At 37.3% G+C, this 20,583-nt stretch overlaps 2 protein-coding genes across 3 annotated transcripts; both read left to right on the forward strand.

Moving 5' to 3' along the window:
• The first annotated feature begins 89 nt into the window (after window positions 1-89).
• LOC122134324 lies at window positions 90-1,573 on the forward strand. The gene is made up of 3 exons (XM_042756043.1): window positions 90-378; window positions 669-986; window positions 1,431-1,573. The coding sequence occupies exons 1-3, from the start codon at window positions 99-101 to the stop codon at window positions 1,571-1,573; spliced, it is 741 nt and encodes a 246-aa protein (XP_042611977.1). The 5' UTR covers window positions 90-98.
• On the forward strand, window positions 1,544-8,323 carry LOC109067640. Of its 2 annotated transcripts, XM_042756033.1 has the most exons (5): window positions 1,544-1,736; window positions 4,330-4,635; window positions 6,097-6,402; window positions 6,819-6,851; window positions 7,307-8,323. In XM_042756033.1, exons 1-5 carry the CDS (start codon window positions 1,622-1,624, stop codon window positions 7,408-7,410), a joined length of 864 nt encoding a protein of 287 aa, XP_042611967.1. In that variant the 5' UTR covers window positions 1,544-1,621; the 3' UTR covers window positions 7,411-8,323. The 2 variants fall into 2 exon arrangements, with proteins under 2 accessions (XP_042611967.1, XP_042611968.1); XM_042756034.1 differs by lacking the exon at window positions 6,819-6,851.
• Window positions 8,324-20,583: the final 12,260 nt, after the last annotated feature.

The raw sequence follows: 20,583 nt of genomic DNA on the forward strand, positions 1-20,583 counted from the left end.
GACTCTGATGTTCACATGCACACATTCTTGATCTAATGAGATCTGTGTGTTTCTGTCTTTCTATGCACTGTTTCACACATGAAGAGAGGAGATTGGTGATGGAGGGAAATCCTGTCACTCTACATCCTGGTACTGCTATACAGAAAGGTGATGAGATTCAGTGGCTGTTTGATGATAAAGAGCAGACTGTCCTGGCTGAAATCAAGAACACAAAGGTGACTAAATATGATGATTGGAGATTTGGAGACAGACTGGAGCTGATGGAGACAGGCTCACTGACTATCAAAAACTTAACAGCTGCACACAATGGATACTACACTCTGAAAATCACAAGAGGCAGAGACAAAATATACAAAAGATTCTACATTTATGCCAAAGGTGAGTCACTCCAGTAAATGTAACATCACATTCTTCCTCATTCATTATTTTTTTTAAAGTAAATTCAGCTCAAACTGCTTAATGTTTAGAGGATAATGTCAGTGAGAGCTGTATTTAATGTTTTTATACAGAATTTTTCACACAGCAGTGTAAAGACCATCACTAATAAAAACAGGGTCTGCATGATCTGTGTGTAGAAATGTCTAACTCTGTTGTTCATATACACACACACTTGATCTAATAACATCTGTGTGTTTCTATCCTTCTATGAACTGTTCTCACACACGAAGAGTGGAAGATAACAGTGATGGAGGGAGAATCTGTCACTCTAGAGCCTGCTTATGAAATAAAGAAAGATGATGTGATTCAGTGTCTGTTTGGAGATGAAGAGCAGCAGACTCTCATAGCTGAATTCATTGGAAAGGCCAGAGAGATCTTTATATATGATGATGTTGCTGATGAGAGATTCAGAGACATACTGGAGCTGGACGAGACGACTGGATCTCTGACCATCACAAACACCAGAACTGAACACTCTGGAGTCTATAGACTACAGATCAGATCCAGCAGTGGGGTTTCAGAACAGACATTTATTGTCACTGTCAGAGGTGAGTAGCTCAAGTCAGTATAATAATGATCACAGATCTTCATTGGCATTCTCCATAATTTTGTGCTTCTGCAGATAATTCAGCTCCAACTGTTTAATGTTCAGACTTCATTCAGAGTTTGTTCTGTAGATTATTTCATTCAGTTTTAAAATCTCCCATTAAACTACATTGTGAAACACTGTTCTGTTGTTGCCCAAAAAGTACTTCCTTAAGCTATTAAATTATATCAGCACTCTGTATAAAGTTCTCTTGGATTTATAGTTTTGTCTTTGAGTTATCAAATCTGAAGCAGACAGTAATATAAAGTTTCTGTTTAATCAACTGTTAAAACAGCATCTGAATGATCATGATGTAGTCATTTCAAACTCTGATATTCACATGAACACATGATCTAAAGACAAGTATTTCTTTGTTTTTCTCTGTTTCTGTGTGCTGCTGTGACAGATAAAGTGGAGTGGAAATTTCTGGAAGAAGATTCTGTCACTCTAAAGCCTGATACTAAAATACAGAGAGATGATCAGGTCATGAAGGTGATCGGAGATCAAGACAAGCTCATAGCTCAAATGAAAGGAGGGACAGTAGTATAATATGATGATGTTAATAAGAGATTCAGAGGCAGACTGAAGCTGGACAAGATGACTGGATCACTGACCATCACAAAGATTGAAGCTGAACACACTGGACTCTATAAACTACAGATCATCAGCAGCAGAGGAACCTTGTACAAGAAATTCAAGGTTTCAATACAAAGTAAGTAAATGTTTTTTAGTTTATTTTGTAAATTGTACACAAGTGTAAGAGTGATGATGCACTGAATGAACAGTTTTACACTGAACTTAACAATCAAAGGTGCTCATTATAGTGTATGACTGTAATTTGACATTCATTTAGTATTTTTCTCAATTTATCCAATCTGTTCAAAATTATGACTGTATTTGATGAGCATTAATATACCTATTAAGAATAAATAATATACCTGCATTTATAAATATTGAATGTGTATTAAAACGTATCATTTTGTTCTAAAGTATTATAGTTATTAATGTCACATAATTAGTACAGTGTCAGATAGTAGAGTTAATATAAACATCTGCCCAGGGCTCGCAACACGCTGAGGGGCGGCATGAGACAACGTCTGTGCATGAAGTTTTCAGATGTGATTTCTCTCATTTATATTTCTCTCATGTCATTATTTTAATGTAGAGAGTGCATTAACATGAGAGCACATGCAGGTAATGTGTGAGCACAGTTCTCTCAGATATACAGTGTGCTGTTATTAATTGGCTCGGCTCTCTCTCTGATATTGTGTGTGCTCAAACATTATCCTTTGCAATATATTGTTATAATCTGTCAACCATTTGATTTACCAGTGAAATAACATAGTGTACCTTTTAATTGAAAATAAATGAAGATCCATTATTGTATGTCAAAGATACAAATTTCATTATAGGAGCTTCAATTTTAGTCAGCCAGTTTTGTAGGAATTTTTACTATTTGATAGTTATTTTTTGATTTAAGTGCTTATATAGTTCTACAATAAAAGTTTATCAGTGTATGTTGCATCTTTATACCTTTTGTGAGCGATGTGTCTTATTGTGCCGTGGGCACCAAATAAGCCAGAACCAATACTACATGTACATGTACAGGTGCTGGTCATAATTAGAATATCATCAAAAAGTTGATTTATTTCATTAGTTCCATTCAAAAGTGAAACTTGTATATTATATTCATTCATTACACACAGACTGATATATTTCAAATGTTTATTTCTATTAATTTTGTTGATTATAAAAATTTGGGAAAATCCCAAATTCAGTATCTCAGAAAATTAGAATACAAAGATCAATACAAAGAAAGGATTTTTTATAAATCTTGGCCAACTAAAAAGTATAAAAATGAAAAGTATGAGCATGTACAGCACTCAATACTTAGTTGGGGCTCCTTTTGCCTGAATTACTGCAGCAATGCGGTGTGGCATGGAGTCGATCAGTCTGTGGCACTGCTCAGGTGTTACGAGTGCCCAGGTTTCTCTGATAGTGGCCTTCAGCTCATCTGCATTCTTGGGTCTGGCATATCGCATCTTCCTCTTCACAATAGCCCATAGATTTTCTATGGGGTTAAGGTCAGGCGAGTTTGCTGGCCAATTAAGAACAGGGATACCATGGTCCTTAAACCAGTTACTGGAAGCTTTGGCACTGTGTGCAGGTGCCAAGTCCTGTTGGAAAATGAAATCTGCATCTCCATAAAGTTGGTCAGCAGAAGGAAGCATGAAGTGCTCTAAAACTTCCTGTTATACGGCTGTGTTGACCTTGGACCTTAGAAAACACAGTGGTCCAAACTGTAAGAGGATGACATGGCACTGCTGCAAAACCATCACTGACTGTGGAAACTTTACACTGGACATCAAGAAATGTGGATTGTGTGCCTCTCCTCTCTTCCTCCAGACTCTGGGACCCTGATATCCAAAGGAAATGTAAAATTTACTTTCATCAGAGAACATAACTTTGGACCACTCAGCAGCAGCTCAGTCCTTTTTGAAGCGAGACGCTTCTGACGCTGTCTGTTGTTCAAGAGTGGCTTGAAACAAGGAATGCGACAGATGAAACCCATGTCTTTGCATACGTCTTTGTGTAGTGGTTCTTGAAGCACTGACTCCAGCTGCAGTCCAACTCTTTGTGAATCTCCCCCACATTTTTGAATGGGTTTTGTTTCACAATCCTCTCCAGGGTGCGGTTATCCCTATTGCTTGTACACTTTTTTCTATCACATCTTTTCCTTCCCTTCGCCTCTCTATTAATGTGGTTGGACACAGAGCTCTGTGAACAGCCAGCCTCTTTTGCAATGACCTTTTGTGTCTTGCCCTCCTTGTGCAAGGTGTCAATGGTCATCTTTTGGACAACTGTCAATTCAGCAGTCTTCCCCATGATTTTGTAGCCTACAGAACTAAACTGAGAGACCATTTAAAGGCTTTGCAGGTGTTTTGAGTTAATTAGCTAATTAGAGTGTGTCACCAGGTGTCTTCAATATTGAACCTTTTCACAATATTCTAATTTTCTGAGATACTGGAATTTGGGATTTTCCTTAGTTGTCAGTTATAAACATCAAATTAAAAGAAATAAACATTTGAAATATATCAGTCTGTGTGTAATGAATAAATATAATATACAAGTTTAACTTTTTGAATGGAATTAGTGAAATAAATCAACTTTTTGATGATATTCTAATTATATGACCAGCACCTGTATATGCTAACACACAGATACACACACACACCCTTAATGAAACTTTACTGATATTATAATCTCCTCGTTTCTCTGTTTCTATGTGCTGCTGTGACATGAAGCGAGGTATGTGGCAGTGACTGCGGGAGATTCTGTCCATCTAAACACTGATCTTACTGAAATACACACTGATGATGAGATACAGTGGAGGTTTGGAGATGAAAACTCTCTCATCGCTGAAATCAAAGGAGGGACTGGAGTGACACATGATGGTCCTGATGAGAGATTCAGAGACAGACTGGAGCTGGACGAGACGACTGGAGATCTGACCATCAAGAACTCTACAGATGAACATACTGGACGTTATAAACTGAAGATCTGCAGCAGTGAAGGGAACACAAACAGGACATACATTGTTATTATCAGATGTGAGTATCTCCAGTGAATGTAATAATGATCACAGTTCTTCCTCATAGATTCAGATTTTTTTCTGCAGGTAATTCAGATCAAACTGATTAATGTTCAAACTTCATTCAGAGTTTGTTCTGTAGTTCATTCTTTAAAATCTACCATTAAAGATTAAAAATGATTAAAGTTGCTGCCTCACCTCAATGATTATTTTATTCAGCTTTTATTTCTGGGCGCTATATCGGTATGAAAGTGACTACTGGTATTATGTTGTTCCATGATATGGATTTTGCGATACAGTGGATACCGTTTTATTCATGAATTCAAATTTTGCATTTATGTACTTTTGTTATAGTAATTTGTTACGCTTTGCAAATTTGAACACAAATGACGATAAAGAGCCGAGGCTGAACATTTTTGTCTCCTGTGTCCAAGGCATTAGTAATCAAAAACAGAGCATCGTAACAGACCAAACTAATACCGCGGAAATCGCCTACTTCAGTGGTTCCCAAACTGAGGGATCGTGTACAGCCAGCAGATTATTTTGCAAAAGAAACCTCTACAGGATGATAAAAACTAAACTGCATAACGTTCCTGATTATCATGCGGCCACTTGCCAAAATATTAATTTGACATTTTTTAATGACCTCAACATGACTCGCAGCACCCGCGTGAGTGCTCCGTTATCAGACCACTAGATTGCACGATTGATGAATTGGAGTTATATTGAGGTAAATAACTCTGACACAAAAAAAAAACATTTTTAATATTCATAAGAGAATCATGAAAAAATTGTTCGCTCAAAAATATCAAGCAACACAACTGTTTAAAACATTTAGAATAATCAGAAAATATTACTGAGCAGCAAATCATATTAGACTGATTTCTGAAGATCATGTGACACTGAAGACTGGAGTAATGATGCTGAAAATACAGCTTTGATCACAGAAATACAGTAGCCTGTGTTAAAACAATCATAGATAATTTAAACTGACAATATTTCACAATATTACGGTGTTTACTGTATTTTTAATAAATAAATGTAGCCTTGGTGAGCATATAATCAACAATTCCTGACAACTGCACAATGGCAAAAAAACAATGACACAATAAAAAAGACTTTTCATGTCTCTCCTTCCAATCCCTTAATTTTTCTAGTTATATACTAAGTTTAAAATATTTTTACTGTAATTTTTTTTTTCTTTTATCACAATATACTATTGATATCGCCTGGACAGTGTAAAATATTGTGATATGAATTTTAGCTCATATTGCCACCCCAATCGGTATTTTGTTAATAAAGAAGTGTTTTGTATTTTCTTCTCCTCTGAAACACAGCAAACTGTCTTTGTTTTGAACTGATGAAACTGCATCTGAATGATGTTTCTGTATCATTTTGATCTCTGTTGTTCACTTGAACACACTTGATCCTATGGATGTCTTTGTGTTTCTCTGTTTCTATGTGCTGCTGTCACATGAAGCGAGGTTTGTGGCAGTGGCTGCGGGAGAATCTGTTCATCTAAACACTGCTCTTACTAAAATACAGACAGATGATGAGATACAGTGGAGGTTTGGTGATAAAAACTCTCTCATCGCTAAAATCAAAGGAGGGACTGGAGAGACACGTGATGGTCCTGATGAGAGATTCAGAGACAGACTGGAGCTGAACAAGAAGACTGGAGATCTGATCATCAAGAACTCTAGAACTAAACATACTGGACGTTATAAACTGAAGATCAGCAGCAGTGAAGGGAAGACAAACAGGACATACATTGTTATTATCACAGGTGAGTCTCTCCAGTCAATGTAATAATGATCACAGTTCTTCCTCATAGATTCAGATTTTTTTCTGCAGGTAATTCAGATCAAAGTGCTTAATGTTCAAACTTCATTCAGAGTTTGTTCTGCAGTTCATTCTTTAAAAATCTATTATTAAAGATTAAAAATGATTAAAGTTGCTGCTTCACCTCAATGAGTATTTCATTCAGCTTTTATTTCTATCAGCCCTCTGTAAATAACACAGAAATGTATATTAGATTCTTCTCCTCGGAAACACGGCAAACTGTCTTTGTTTTGAACTGATGAAACTGCATCTGAATGATGTTTCTGTATCATCTTGATCTCTGTTGTTCACATGAACACATTTGATCCTATGGATGTCTTTGTGTTTCTCTGTTTCTATGTGATGCTGTCACAAATGAAGCGAGGGAGAAATCATTGTTGAAGGAAAAGACTGGTAAGAATCTGCTGTTTGCGCTGAATATCTTTAACTTTACAACACTATCATGATCTGATGTGTGATTTGGCTTCATTCAGTTTTTTCATTCAGATTTCAAACAAATGACTGTAAGTGAATTAAAGAGTGAGAGAAATGGCCTTCTGCTGAATCTTTTCGTGCTTCAAACATCCGAGATGTAGAAGTCTAAATGAAAAAAAGTAAACTTTACATTTCAATTTGCATTCTAGTAGATGCATGACTGAATTCACAAATATAATAAATGTTCATTTGTGAGAAAAGTGCTTAAACTAAATTTAACTCATCAAACGAGCAAAATGTACTGCTGACAATCTGTGTTAAAGTATTTTGTACATTGTAAATGCTTGACATTAGTTTTGATGTCTCAAATGAAGAAATTTAGATCAGTACATTATCTGTTTTTAATTCATCATTGTCTCTGTATTTTCCTTCAGATTGCGCAGAGGAGCGAGTGAATGAATCAGTGACTGTAGAGATGCCGCTGCTGAATGGAGAGGATCCTGATGGGGTGAATGAGGAGGGGACAAGTTCACTTTAATAAAATAAGACCCGCCCACAAGTGTCAATCACTCTGACATCATCAGCATTCAGCTCCAGCTACAACACAAACATTTTTCTGTTTTTATAAGCCTCTAGAATATGTCCAGTGAAAGCGAGAAATGTTAAACTCACATGTAAAAGCTTCTTTGTCATTTTAATAATGTTACACTTAATACCTGTTACTTAATTAACATAATGCTAGTTGGACTCAGTTTTGATTTTGACAGAAAGTGTCATATGTGCTTTGTATGTTTTACCACTGCAGTGTTTCTCTAACCATTGTATTCTTTGTTTTTATATAATAAGCACCAGTACCAGATTAATGTTGAGGTTCAGTATTGGTCAAAGTCTCTTTTCAAAGCTCTGTATTCAAGCTGAAGCATTTGAAATTAGCTTTATTGCACTTGTAGCAAAAACATGGAAATTCACATCTGTTCGGTTTTAGTAGTGATTTGATACCACATGTGTTGTGCTTTGTGTTGTTTTATTAAATTTGACAACAGCATCTGCTTGATGAATAATGTTTGTGTGATAGATATTGACATATTGATCTTAATGTTGGATAATTTCTGTCCTCTAGTGGACAAACACTGATACAGCTTTTGCTTCCTAACAGCTGTCTTTAAATGCAACACACAAACAATGTGCCTCAATACACATAGGCTCCCAGATATCAATAAGCAGTACAGCTGTTTTCATCGAAGAAGAAGGGTAATGTTGTAAATAAATAAACAAAAAAGAGACACATATCAACATGACTGTCAGTTAATATACAAAGGTTTCAAGAAACGAGATAATTTAAAATGGTAAAAACTGCTAAAATGTTACAGTTAAATACTAGCAATGTATATGTTGTTTGCATATGGCTTTATTTAATCAGAATACACAAATTCGTTTTGAATGGCCTTCAATGGAAGATGTCTGTGTAGTTACTTTAGACTGTGTAGTCTAACCAGCAGAGACTAACAGATCATGAAAAGAGAGAAATCAAAGTACACATGACCGTTTCATGTTCATAAAGGAGACTTGCGATGGGTCAAACACTAGCTTTTATTCAGCTCACTTTCCCTAGCTATCCTCGTGCATCCCTTTTCCAGCATTCCGGCACTCCCTCTCCCCCATACTATGATAGCTCCTTAGTGCCTTCTATTGGCTGGCCTATATCGTAACATCTCCCTTCACATAGCAAAGGAAAGTTCTTGAAATGTGGTGCGTGTTCTCCTTGACTATTGAGGCCTTTTGTTGGGGTGTTTCTCCATGCCAGAACTGCTTTCCAGAGGTCTCCCCCTTCCAAGGTAGACTTTTTTATCTGTGTTTTTGCTATTTTTACAGCTGACTCTGCTTTACCATTGCTTTGGCTGTGATATGGTGATGATGTGACATGGTTAAAGTCCCATTCCTCTGCGAATTCCTGAAAGTCCATGCCACTGAATGGTGGTCCGTTGTCTGTGAAAACCTCGAGGGGAATGCCATGTCTGCTGAACTGTCTTTTGCAGCACTCAGTGACTGTGGATGAGGTGTAATCTGGCATTCTGTCTATCTCCCAGTAGTCAGAATAGTAATCCACCATAATTAGGAACATGGAGTCGTGTGCATTAAATAGATCCATTCCTATTTTAGACCATGGAAGGTGAGGTATTTTGTGTGAAATCAATATTTCTTTCTGCTGTTTCACATGGATAGTGTTGCAAGTGGCATAACTGCTGACAAAGTTTTTGACTTCATCTGTGATGCCAGGCCAGAAAACTGCCTCACAAGCCTTTTTTTAGGCTAGCCTCAATTCCAGAGTGTCCAGTGTGGATTCTTTTCTAAAAAAGCAGGCCGCAGAGCTTCAGGAATGAGAATCCTCTGTCCTTTGAATATTAGGCCACTGTCACTGGCTAGTTCCTCCTTGAAAGTCCAGAATGGTCGCAATAAGCTGTTGACAGCACATTTGTGGTTGGGCCACCCGGTTTTAATGCAAGCATGTAGCATTTGGAACAGCATGTCTTTGGCAGTGTGTGTTTTGATGGTTTCCAGTGTCTTTGTGGAGATGGGTAACTTGTTTAAAGTCATGTGAGGTAAGACCCATTGCGTATACTGAGGCTGGTGTCTGCATTTGTGAGTGTGTCATGCTCGTCTGAGGCGCTCTAGAGAGGAAGTCGGCGACGTGCAAATCCTTGCCTGGTTTGTACTGCAGGTGTATCTGGTATCACTGTAGCCTTAATAGCATCCTCTGTAGCCGCTTGGGTGCTGTCAGCAAGGGTTTTTTGAATATCGCTTAAAGTGGCCTGTGATCACTATGTACAGTGATGTGCTCTCTTCCATGCAGATACTGGTCAAATTTATCATATGCAAAGACAATGGCAAGGCGTTCTTTCTCAATCTGAGCATATTGTTGTTCTGTTGGGGTCAGTGTCCTGGACGCAGGTTGTCCATTCTGCAGGAGGGCTGCCCCTAAGCCTTTCTCGCTGGCATCACATTGCAGTGTGACCTCCTCTTTGATGTCAAAGTATTTCAGTACAGGGTAGTGAGTGACTAAATCTTTGATCTTCTCCAGAGCAGCATAATGCTTTTGTAGCCACGTCCATACTTGTCTGTCAGTCGTCTGAGAGGTTCACATATGTCAGACAGATGGGTCAGGAACTTTGACAAGGAGTTTACAAACCCCAAAAGCCTTTGGAGGGATTTTACATCGGTCTGTGTTTGCATGTTCTGGATTGTAGTTATTTTCTGCGGGTCTGGGTGTAAGCCTTCATTTGTGAGGAGGTGACCCATGTATGTCACACTAGAGAGCTTCAGCCGAAGTTTCTTTCTGTTCAGCTTCAAGCTGACTTCCCTAGCTCTCTGTAGTAAGGCTGAGATGTTCCTGTCATGATCTGCCATTGCGTCTTTTGTAGTGTTGCCACACCCATAGAAGAATGTCATCTGCAATCACACTGACTCCTCTGAGGCCCTGCAATGCTTCATGCTGTCTCATTTGGTACCCTTCAGCTGCCGGTTTTATTCCGAATGGCATCCGTAGCCACCTGTACCTTCCTTCAGGCGTCCAAAATGTGGTGAGGTAGCTGCTGGCCTCATCCAGCTTTATTTGCCAATAGCCATCCTTAGCATCAAGAACTGTGAATATTTTTTCATTGGTTATTTCTGGAAGGATTTCTTCAATTGTAGGAATCTGGAAGTGTGATCTGAGCAAAGCTTTGTTCAATGGGGTAGGATTGATGCATATGCGCAGCTTGTCATTCTTTTCTATAACCACCATGATGCTTATCCACGGAGTCGGTTCTGTAACTTTAGTGATGAGTCCCTTTTGTTCCATTTCCTGAATGGCTTTGATAATTTTTGATTTGATGGGAATAGGAATCTGTCTTGGTAACTGCTGCACAGGCTGGACTGTGAGGTCAATCTCAAGGTGTAGCTCCCCTGGGAGGCATTCTAATCCATCAAACACATCATCATACATGGAGATGATTTCATCCGTTGTGTTGGGTGCGCCTGACACCTCTGTAGTATTGTCAGTATTGTGTATTGCATGGTTGGTGTTTATTTGAAGTAAATTGAGTTTCTAGCAGGTTTCAGCTGAAAGCAGTGGTATATGTGATGTCTCTATTACTTGAAATCTGTATTTGTGCCCTTCATGGACTGTTTTGAGGTCACATTCACCCTTAGGCTTGATTAGCGTGCCATCATACAGCTTGAGTGTAGCCTTGGTTCGCATAACATCCGTGCTTGTGCACTTGAATCATTTGTGCCTAGTATCAATATCAACGATACTGGTATTTAAAAGTGTTGGTGTCGTTTAAAAGTGTATATATGTGGTATATACTGTCCCTAATGAATGCCTGAACCAGAACCGGAACCATAGTGTGTTTCCTGCCGGTGGTGGCGCATTTAAATTTAGTATTTTTCAGCATTTGTTCACCAGAGGACTTGAGATGGGGTAACTACAGTGGCGAGAAGCTACATTTCATTGTGAACGCTGCTGCATTTTGCATTTTGTTTGTTTGGAAATTGTTGTGTTTGTGCTTTGCATGTTTTTGTGTTTTTATTTTTTTTTATGATATTGTTATAGGATAACTCTGTGATTTCCAACAGTTAGTGAGCGGTCACCATTATTGTGTGACGTGCTGCAGCACATGATGAGAGTTTTTGACAAACCATAACGTGGAAAGTGCATTCGTGTATGTGGGATTTTCGTTTCTCATCCTGTTTTCTTCTCCCTTCAGAATTGAAGTGCAAGTATTAGCCAGAGTCCTCTGTGTGTGGTGGTGGTTTGGCTGTCGGTCTACAGTGTTCACAACGGGGGTTTGGTGTTGTGTTGTTTGGTGTTACGTGTTGTTGGTGTGTTTGTTTGGTTGGTGTGTTTATTTGACCAGTTCTGAAGTGTTAAAATTGTGTGTGTGCCAGTAGTGTTATATGATTGTAGTCCTTTTTAATGTTTATAAGAGACTGGATTTTGTAATTTCTTGAAATTGAATAAACTGTGAAACTTTTCATCGTTGTCTGTTATCCATCTCAGCCACTACTTATCTGTGTGCTTATGGTATTTGGCGTACATGTGGGTCCCCAGCTAGTTTCCGGGGTGGGGTAGTCAAATCATTGCCATCATTGCTGCAACTCAGAGGAGTCGCTATCCGTTTGTCAAGTGCTGAAATGTCACCTTATAGAATGGCTCTTAATTGTAGTACACGATCATTTATTGAGATGTTAACCGAATGCTGCGTTCCAGACAGACAACTTGGATATAATATCTATAATACAATACAATATTATATTATAGTGTATAATATTAAACTTTACATAATAATATATAATGTACTTTATATACAGTATAGAGAGAGAGAGAGAGAGACGTTATTTCCGGGTCTAATGCTGGTTTTCGTGCACTTCAGCAAGACATTGCCATATTATGATTTTAAATCTATATAGATTTACTATTTAAATCTATATATTGCAAAAGTTATACATTTCATAATCATGTCTTTGAAATGGGCCCTTACTGTATCAAAACTGGATCTTGGTCTAAATAACCAAGTTTTACCTCACACCAAAACTTGTCATCAGTTCTTCCCATGGTTCATGTGTGATTCAATATGTAAGTTTACTATGTGAGGCCAGATTTTTAACAGAACCCTATTACTCTATCAAAACTTCAAGAAGACACATTAATAACTTGCCAACCAGACGCCACAAGCACAAACAAAACACAGCAAAAGCATGAACCATAGTCCTTGACTGTTTGCCTACCACTCTATTTTAATACCACACTGCAAATTTAAAAAAAAAAAAAAAAAAAAAAAAAAAAAACATGCTCTAGACAAATATGAAGTACAGATGATGGACTGTGACATCAACAAATAATTGTGGGTTTTGCAGTTCATGTTTGTCGGCACTTCCTATGAATTCTTTTTTATAAATGATTGCCAGCATTTGACTGTATTTACCGACATACGGAATCAGTTTTATCAACTTTACAATAAATGTACTGTATGTGTGTTGAAAGCAGAACATTTCTATTAATTAAAAAAATATTCCAGCCTGGTTCAGGGTTTGTCTGTGTCCAGAAATGGACCTGCATGGGTGTCACACATTAAGACAAACACTTTTTGCCACCTACGGGTGAAAATAAATGGCAGTGTAGAGGCCGAACACATGGACTGTGTACTGAACAGAATGTGTTTCCATATTCAGTCACAAGAGGGAGCTAAAGCAGCAGCATCTGCATCAGGAGAGTCATATCAAAAAGCATCCAAATAAAGAAAGAACTTATATTACAAAATAAAAAAAAAATCAGTTCATATGTTGTTTGCAAATACTTTCATTTCATCAGAATACATAAATACTTTGAATAAAAGATGAGGAAGTTGCCTCCTTTTCCTAGAGTGTAGTTACTACACCAGCAGGGGACCACCACAAAAGTCATAAGGGTCCATTTTTATTAGGATTTATACATCAACAAATAAGTTAAATAAGCTAAGAATAAATAAGCTTTCCTTTGATGTATGGTTTGTTTTTGTTGGGATATGTTTGTATTTGGTTGAGCTATTTGAAAATCTGAGGATGAAAAAATCTAAATATTGAGAAAATCACCTTTAAAGTTATCCAAATGAAGTTCTTAGCAATGCATATTACCAATCAATTTATTTTTTGCTATTGGTACAAATGTACCCGTGCTACTTTTGACTTGTTTTGTCGTCCGGGTCATATCTGAAAAATCCATCTCTGGAAACAAAGATGAATTCAATCCCCATCACTATGAAAGACACTGAATACATTTAATCAGAGTTCAGTGAGGAAACTGAGCTGCCAGATAATAAAGTCGCTGAACAATACTGAATGTTTTTTCACAGGAGCTTCAGGTGGTGATGATCAGTTCAAATCAAGTCAAGTCAAGTCTGCTTTATTGTCAATACTTCCACATGTACAGTACATACATACAGAGAATTGAAATTGCGTTACTCTCAGACCCCCGGTGCATACAGATAACACTTAACAGTAGAGCTTAAAAATCTAATCAAATATAAAATATAAAATACAACTATACAATACACTATACAATAAGTGCATGTAAAAAAAAATTATAATAATTAATTAATTAAATAAAGCAGCGCAAGGCACATGGCAGATAGAGTGCAAACCAGTGAAGTGAACAAACAGTGCAGATAAAAAGATTGTAGTGCAAAAAGAGCTTATACAGTCTGATTAAAGTGACAAGTAGAATGACGTCAGTTCTATGCTGAATGAGGTAGTGAGCATACCAATGCTGCACAAAGTGACTGGTGCATGTCATCGTATGTTAGTGGAAGGGGGCAGTGGATGGACCTGGGGATGTGGGATCTGGGGTGGGGGGGTGGGGGGTTCATAGTTCTGTGGTGCCTGGGGCAGAGGAGGGAATGGGGGGCAAGTTTGGGAGCGTGTTCAGCTTCCTGACAGCCTGATGGATGAAGCTGTCCTCCAGTCTGCTGGTCCTGGCCTGCAGACTACGCAGTCTCCTCCCTGATGGTAGCAGACTGAAGAAGCTGTTGTGATGGGTGGGAGGGATCACCTGCGATGCAGAGGGCTTTACGGTTGAGACGGGTTCCGTAAAAGGGAGGGGAGAGAGACACCGAAGATCTTCTCAGCTGCTCTCACTATGCGTTGCAGAGGCTTCCGACAGGACGCGTTGCAGGCCCCATACCACACAGTGATGCAGCTCGTTAGAATGCTCTCAATGGTGCCTCTGTAGAAGGTGTACATGATAGGGGCGGGTCTCTGGCTCGTCTCAGTTTGCAGAGGAAGTAGAGACACTGCTGTGCTTTCTTGGCCAGTGCTGCGGTGTTGTCGGTCCAGGAGAGGTCCTCTGTGATGTGCACACCCAGGAATTTGGTGCTGTTCACTCTCTCCACAGTTGCACTGTTGATGGTCAGAGGAACATGCTGAGTGTGCGGTCTCCTGAAGTCAACAACAATCTCCTTCGTCTTCGCCACATTCAGAGAGAGGTTGTTGTCACTGCACCACTGGAGATGGTGGCAATTTTAGTTGCATTGGTTGGAAAAAACGGAAATAGACAAAGTTGTAATATGCTCAGACTCAGCTTCAGTCTTAGTAAGTTTAATGTCTTTCCATTCAAAAAGTTGACAAGATATACTATATGAAATTCTCTACTCTGTTCCAAGAATAACAAACCAGGGAGGACAAGTAAAAATTTTATGGGTCCCGGCGCACATAGGAGTGAAGGGGAATGATAGAATGGACAAGGTTGCAAAGAAGGTCTTAAAGAAGGAAAATGTAGGAATGAAATTAAGAATCAGTAAAGCAGAAGTTAAGTGCATAATTTTGAAATTAAGAATAAGTAAAGAAAATTAACCACAAGTGGCAAGAAATGTGTGATAATGAGGGGAAAGGGAGACATCTATACCATATTCAAAAGAGTATCAAAGTAAATAAGGTAGGAAGTGGAAACAGGAAAGAGGAAATTGTATTAACAAGATTAATGCTGGGACACTGTGCTATAAATAAAACATTAAAAATGGTAGGGAAACATCAGACGGGGCTGTGTGAGGAGTGCCAGGAAGAGGAATCAGTGGAGCGTGTAATTCCACATTGTAGTAGATACCAGAGGCAGAGAGAGATAATGGAAAATAATCTGAAGGAAGTGGGGTGCAGGAACTTACTTTAAAAACAACCCTAGGTATGAGTGATAGAGCACAGGTGAGAGAACTGGTAGGTTTTTTTTTTTTTTTTTTTTTTTTTTTTTAAGGAAACTGGGCTTTATAATAGGATATGAGAACTAATAGTTTTTTTTTTTTTTTTTTTTTTTTTTTTTTAAGGGATATTGGGCATTATTATATGATATGATGGTAAGGAAGGAAAGGTAATTGTTGGGTATTTTGGAAATTTGGAATTGGGTCTTCGTGTTTTGGGGTTTTATTTATTGGGAGGTATTTTTTTTGTTTGTTTTTTTTTTTTTTTTTTTGTTTGTTTTTTTCCCTTGCCCCTGACAATCCCTAATTTATAGTAGAAATAATTTACTTTTTCTTTTTTTTCCATTGTCCGTGACAGTAGGTGGTTTTTATTAGGAATTAAGACCTACAGTGGATATGACATTGTTAAGTGAGGAAAATAAGGATAAGTTAAAATCAAATGTTCAGATTAAGTACATTCTTGAAAATTATTATGGTTATGTTCAAATATATTCTGATGCATCGAAAAATATGGAATACAAAGTAGGTGTGGCATTCAGTAAGTCAGATGTATTTTAATGCCAAAATCAGAAAATGATTGCAAATTTTACTGGCATTGCAATGGATGGAGGAAAATAAGCCAATGCAGACACTCATATGTTCTGATTCAAGTTTATCTTTAATTACAATTAAAAAATGTCATTCAGAGAGCAGAGCAGATATAATGATTGAGATTCTTCAAACAATAGGATCCAGATGATGGGAATTTATGCATGTGGGAGTAAAAGGAAATGAGTTAGCAGACGAATATGCAAAGGAAGCAACAAAGAAAGCAGACATAGATATGCAAATAAAGTATGGTAAGAGTGAAATGAAGTGTTTAATCAAGCAAAATGAGAAGAATAGATGGCAGAAATATTGGGAAGAAGAAAGAACAGGGAGATGGTTTTATAGCATTCAAATAATTATTGTTAAGTAGAGTATCAGGAAGAAATAGACAGAAAATATCATCTCAAGGCTTAGATTTGGTCACACTGCTCTTAAAATGGAGAGACATGAAACTGGAAAATGTGAATATTGTAATATGGAGGAAAATGTAGAGCATGTAATAATGAAGTGTCCAAGATATGGAAAGGAAAGAAAGATACTGATTGAATAAAGAAAAATAAAGAAGAAGTGTAGTCAGTGCCAGTGATGAAGGGGGTTTCTGTCCCTCTGAACCCTGATCTCACTCAAATACAGGGATTAATAAGATAGTGTGGAGGTTTGGAGTTGAAGGTATAATCATTGCTGACAGTTCTGAAAATGATTCTGGGTTAAATAAAACTGATGAGAGATTCAGAGACAGACTGCTCCTGGATCTTCAGACTGGATCTCTGACCATCACGGACATGAGAACCGAACACTCTGGACTTTATGAAATACAGATCGACCGCAACACTGGGATCTCACTTATGAAGTGTTAGTGTTTTAGGTGAGGATACTTTTTTAATAAATTGTTTTCAAATGTATATTGCTTTATAAATGAAATTGAATTAAACTGATTTTTAAGGTGCAGCTACAAAATATTAGTTACAGTGTGTTCAGCAATCTAACATAGTTTTAGTTTGACGATATCACAGTAGTTATTTTTTTTTTAATATCATCACAGCTGTGATTGGTCCGCAGGTGATCACATGACTGATACTCAGAACAGCAGCACGATGGCAAGCGTGAAGTTGATTTTATACAACAGCTCTAGAAAGATTCAAATCTACGGAAAGAAATAATTGTTCATCAGCTGTCTGTAATTCAGATGATGTGATGATGTCCTAATCATGAGGAAGCAGATTTTCCTTTTCAAATAAACTTCATGACATTATACTTTAACATTCAGAGCTCAAAACTTCTTTCCCAGAAGAATTCTAAGCTTCATCAGCGATAAATATGGACTGTTCTCGGATTTCTGATAATAATGTTACAATATTGTAATTGTTTAATCTTCACTACTGTTTCAATGTTTAAAATGAATTTAAGGATCATGAACAGAGATGTAGTTATCAGATCTTCACTCGTGTTATTCAGTGCTGATGTTTAAAGTGTTTGTTCCTGTCTCTCTTTATCATTACAGAACCAGGAGGGTCTTCAGGTGCTATTGCAGGAACATGTGTTACTGTTTTGCTGGTAGCTGCAGCTGCTGTTGTTTATTACTATCGCCACAGAATCTGTGATCTAAAGCATTTAATGGGTAAGTGTTACAACTCGTACAGCAAGTGTAACATGAGCTTTATTATGTCACAGTAGAGTTTAAATGTATAGTATGATTTTCCATAGTCAATAGTTATTTTTGTTACAAGATCTGCTAATGATTGTTTTACTGCAGTGTTTAATAATAACATCTGTGATGTTGCACAAGACCTAAAATCATAATCCTGCTCTCTTTTGGCCATTTTGAATTGAAGCTGGTCTGCCTGGGCTCTTCATATCACCTCACAGATAGTAGATGTAAAAACAAGAAAAAAGATATGTCAAGCATCAATGAATCAATCGCCTCTTATCTGCTCATTAGTTTGTTGTTTATGCTTGCTTAAAAGGATCATATAATACAAGTTCAAGTTTTCCTTTTTCCTTTTGGAGTGTAACAAGCTGTTTGTGAATAGATAAGATCCCTAAAGTCGCAAACACTAAAGTCTCAAACCCAAAGAGATATTCTTAAAAATAATAAGATTCATCCATGCCCTCCTAAAATGGCTCGTTTAAACACGCCCCCACATCTCTACGTCACTGTGTGGGAAGATTTGCATAACACCACCCAAATGTTCACGCAAAGAAAGAAGGCGTAACTCACATGGACTACTTTGTCAATCATCTTGGTACTTTTCTGGACCTTCAACGTGGTAGTTACCTTGCTGTCTACTGGAGGGACAGAGAGCCCTCAGATTTCATCAAAAAAATCTTACATTGTGTTACAAAGATGAACAAAGGATCTTGGTACTTTTCTGGACCTTCAACGTGGAGTAATTAATGACAGAATTTTCATTTTTGGGTGAACTTACCCTTTAAAGGCTGTGAGTCAGAAGCGCCAGACTGTCCTTGCAAAGTTGGAATTGCCCCACTTTATAGAAACAGCCGTTGTGCACAGCCTTCCCAGGTTCAGGAAAACAGTCCTCCGTAAAATGTGCTGCACTCATCTGAATATATCGGGGTGGACTGTTCTGGAACAGTGTTTTAAATACAACTTGATTTCTAGTTGTGTCCTCTTTTGGAAGACTAAAATAGTTTTGCTTTCACAACGAAACACAGTGTCTCCACGACATGACAGCGGCAGCAACAGAGAGAATAAAAGTTATGCCTTCTTTCTTTGCGTAAACATTTGGGTGGCGTTATGCAAATCGTTCCACACAGTGACGCAGTGCGGGGGCGTGTTTAAACGAGGTGTTTTAGGAGGGCGTGGACGAGTCTTAACTTTTATAAAGAATATCTCTTTGTGTTTTAGACTTTAGTCTTTGCAACTTTAGGGATCTTATCTATTCACGAACAGCTTGTAACACGACAAAGAGAAAGGAAAACTTGAAATAACATCATATGATATGTTTAATTTAACAACATGTTAAAACATGCTCTTTGTAAAGTTAAGATTGATCACATGAACACATTTCTGTTCTCTGCTTCTGTGTGTGTATGTGATGAGGTGAAGAAAGAGTCAGTGGAGGAAGGCAGATCTGTCAATCTAGAGACTGATACTGAACTACAGAGAGGGGATGAGATAAAGTGGTGGTTTGAGGATCTCATCCTCACTGAATTCAGAAAAGAAACCAGTAAAAAAGATGATAAAGATTATTTCGAATGTGGTGTTTCTGATGCGAGATTCAGAAACAAATTGGTGCTGGATGAGAAAACTGGAAATCTCATCATCAATGATATCAGGACCTTTCACTCTGGACTCTACAAACTACAGATCAGCCGCAAAAACAGAAGAACTGAATACATGAGTTTAGTTTTTTTTTTAATTTGTGTGTTGAGTAGTAATTTTGTTATGTGTTGTTTGTTTGATGATGCAATTAATCTACTTTTAGATTTTAGTGTTTTTCATTTTAATTAGTTCCCTGTTAAAATTACTAGAATAAATTATGCTAACAACATGGACGATAACAAAAACAGAAGAATAGTGTCAACACCCCAACTAAAATGATAACGATACAGAACAATATAATTAGATTGATTTTCTAAATAATATTTCCTGGTGGTGAGTGATAAAAATATTGAGCCAATCAGAATCCATCTTGCTTTGAAGAGCTTGAGCATTCAAGGTTTGAAATTACAAAACTGCACCGTGCGCTTATAATAAACAGAACAATATTGGTGTGGATGCTGGTAAGTTATCTTTGTAGTTATTGTTCTTTATGGAGGAATATTCATAAATTGTGATATAATCGAAATGCAATTGCAAATCGCTTTTGTGTACGCACAGTAACTGCCACATTTCAAAACACAGACAGAAAAGAGCGATTTTTTTAATATTTATTTATTTAAAGAGATTTAAATTATTAGTCTGTTTTATTCTAAGATTACAGTATGTACTCTAAGATGATTTTTTTTCTGAATCTTTGCAATAGCTAAATCGGATGGTTCGTCACAATACAAATACAATACAATACAAATACTGATTCTCATACCCAGCGATACAATATTTCCCGAGTATATCGATCGATACAGCGATATTATGATATTATATATCTATTTTAAACCACCATCTACATTTTTATTAACTCGCAAATGCAACCAAAATATATAACATGAACATTTATGACATTTTCACATCCTGTTCCTCAAACGGGACATTCACATAAAAAAATAGGCCTACACATTTATTTATTTTTAATAAGAAAATAAATAATTGGAAACACAATTCTGGCTGCTACTATGGGCTCAGTGCTAAAAATCTTTTCTACAGATAACCAAATTACAAGCAATAACAGAAAATAAATACAATACAACACAAGTTCAATAAACAGTGCTTTTCAGGTTTTTCAGCTCAGTCTAAAATACAT

The sequence above is a fragment of the Cyprinus carpio genome, unplaced genomic scaffold (genome assembly GCF_018340385.1).
Source record: "Cyprinus carpio isolate SPL01 unplaced genomic scaffold, ASM1834038v1 S000006776, whole genome shotgun sequence".
NCBI classification, from domain to species: domain Eukaryota; kingdom Metazoa; phylum Chordata; class Actinopteri; order Cypriniformes; family Cyprinidae; genus Cyprinus; species Cyprinus carpio.

Bases quoted from the DNA above. Each gene is read 5' to 3' on its own strand.
- LOC122134324 (XM_042756043.1), top strand. From the start codon at position 99: ATGGAGGGAAATCCTGTCACTCTACATCCTGGTACTGCTATACAGAAA. The intron at 379-668 runs GTGAGTCACTCC...TCACACACGAAG, and splicing joins ATTCTACATTTATGCCAAAG to AGTGGAAGATAACAGTGATG. The intron at 987-1,430 runs GTGAGTAGCTCA...CTGCTGTGACAG, and splicing joins ATTTATTGTCACTGTCAGAG to ATAAAGTGGAGTGGAAATTT.
- LOC109067640 (XM_042756033.1), top strand. From the start codon at position 1,622: ATGACTGGATCACTGACCATCACAAAGATTGAAGCTGAACACACTGGA. The intron at 4,636-6,096 runs GTGAGTATCTCC...TGTCACATGAAG, and splicing joins ATACATTGTTATTATCAGAT to CGAGGTTTGTGGCAGTGGCT. The intron at 6,852-7,306 runs GTAAGAATCTGC...ATTTTCCTTCAG, and splicing joins ATTGTTGAAGGAAAAGACTG to ATTGCGCAGAGGAGCGAGTG.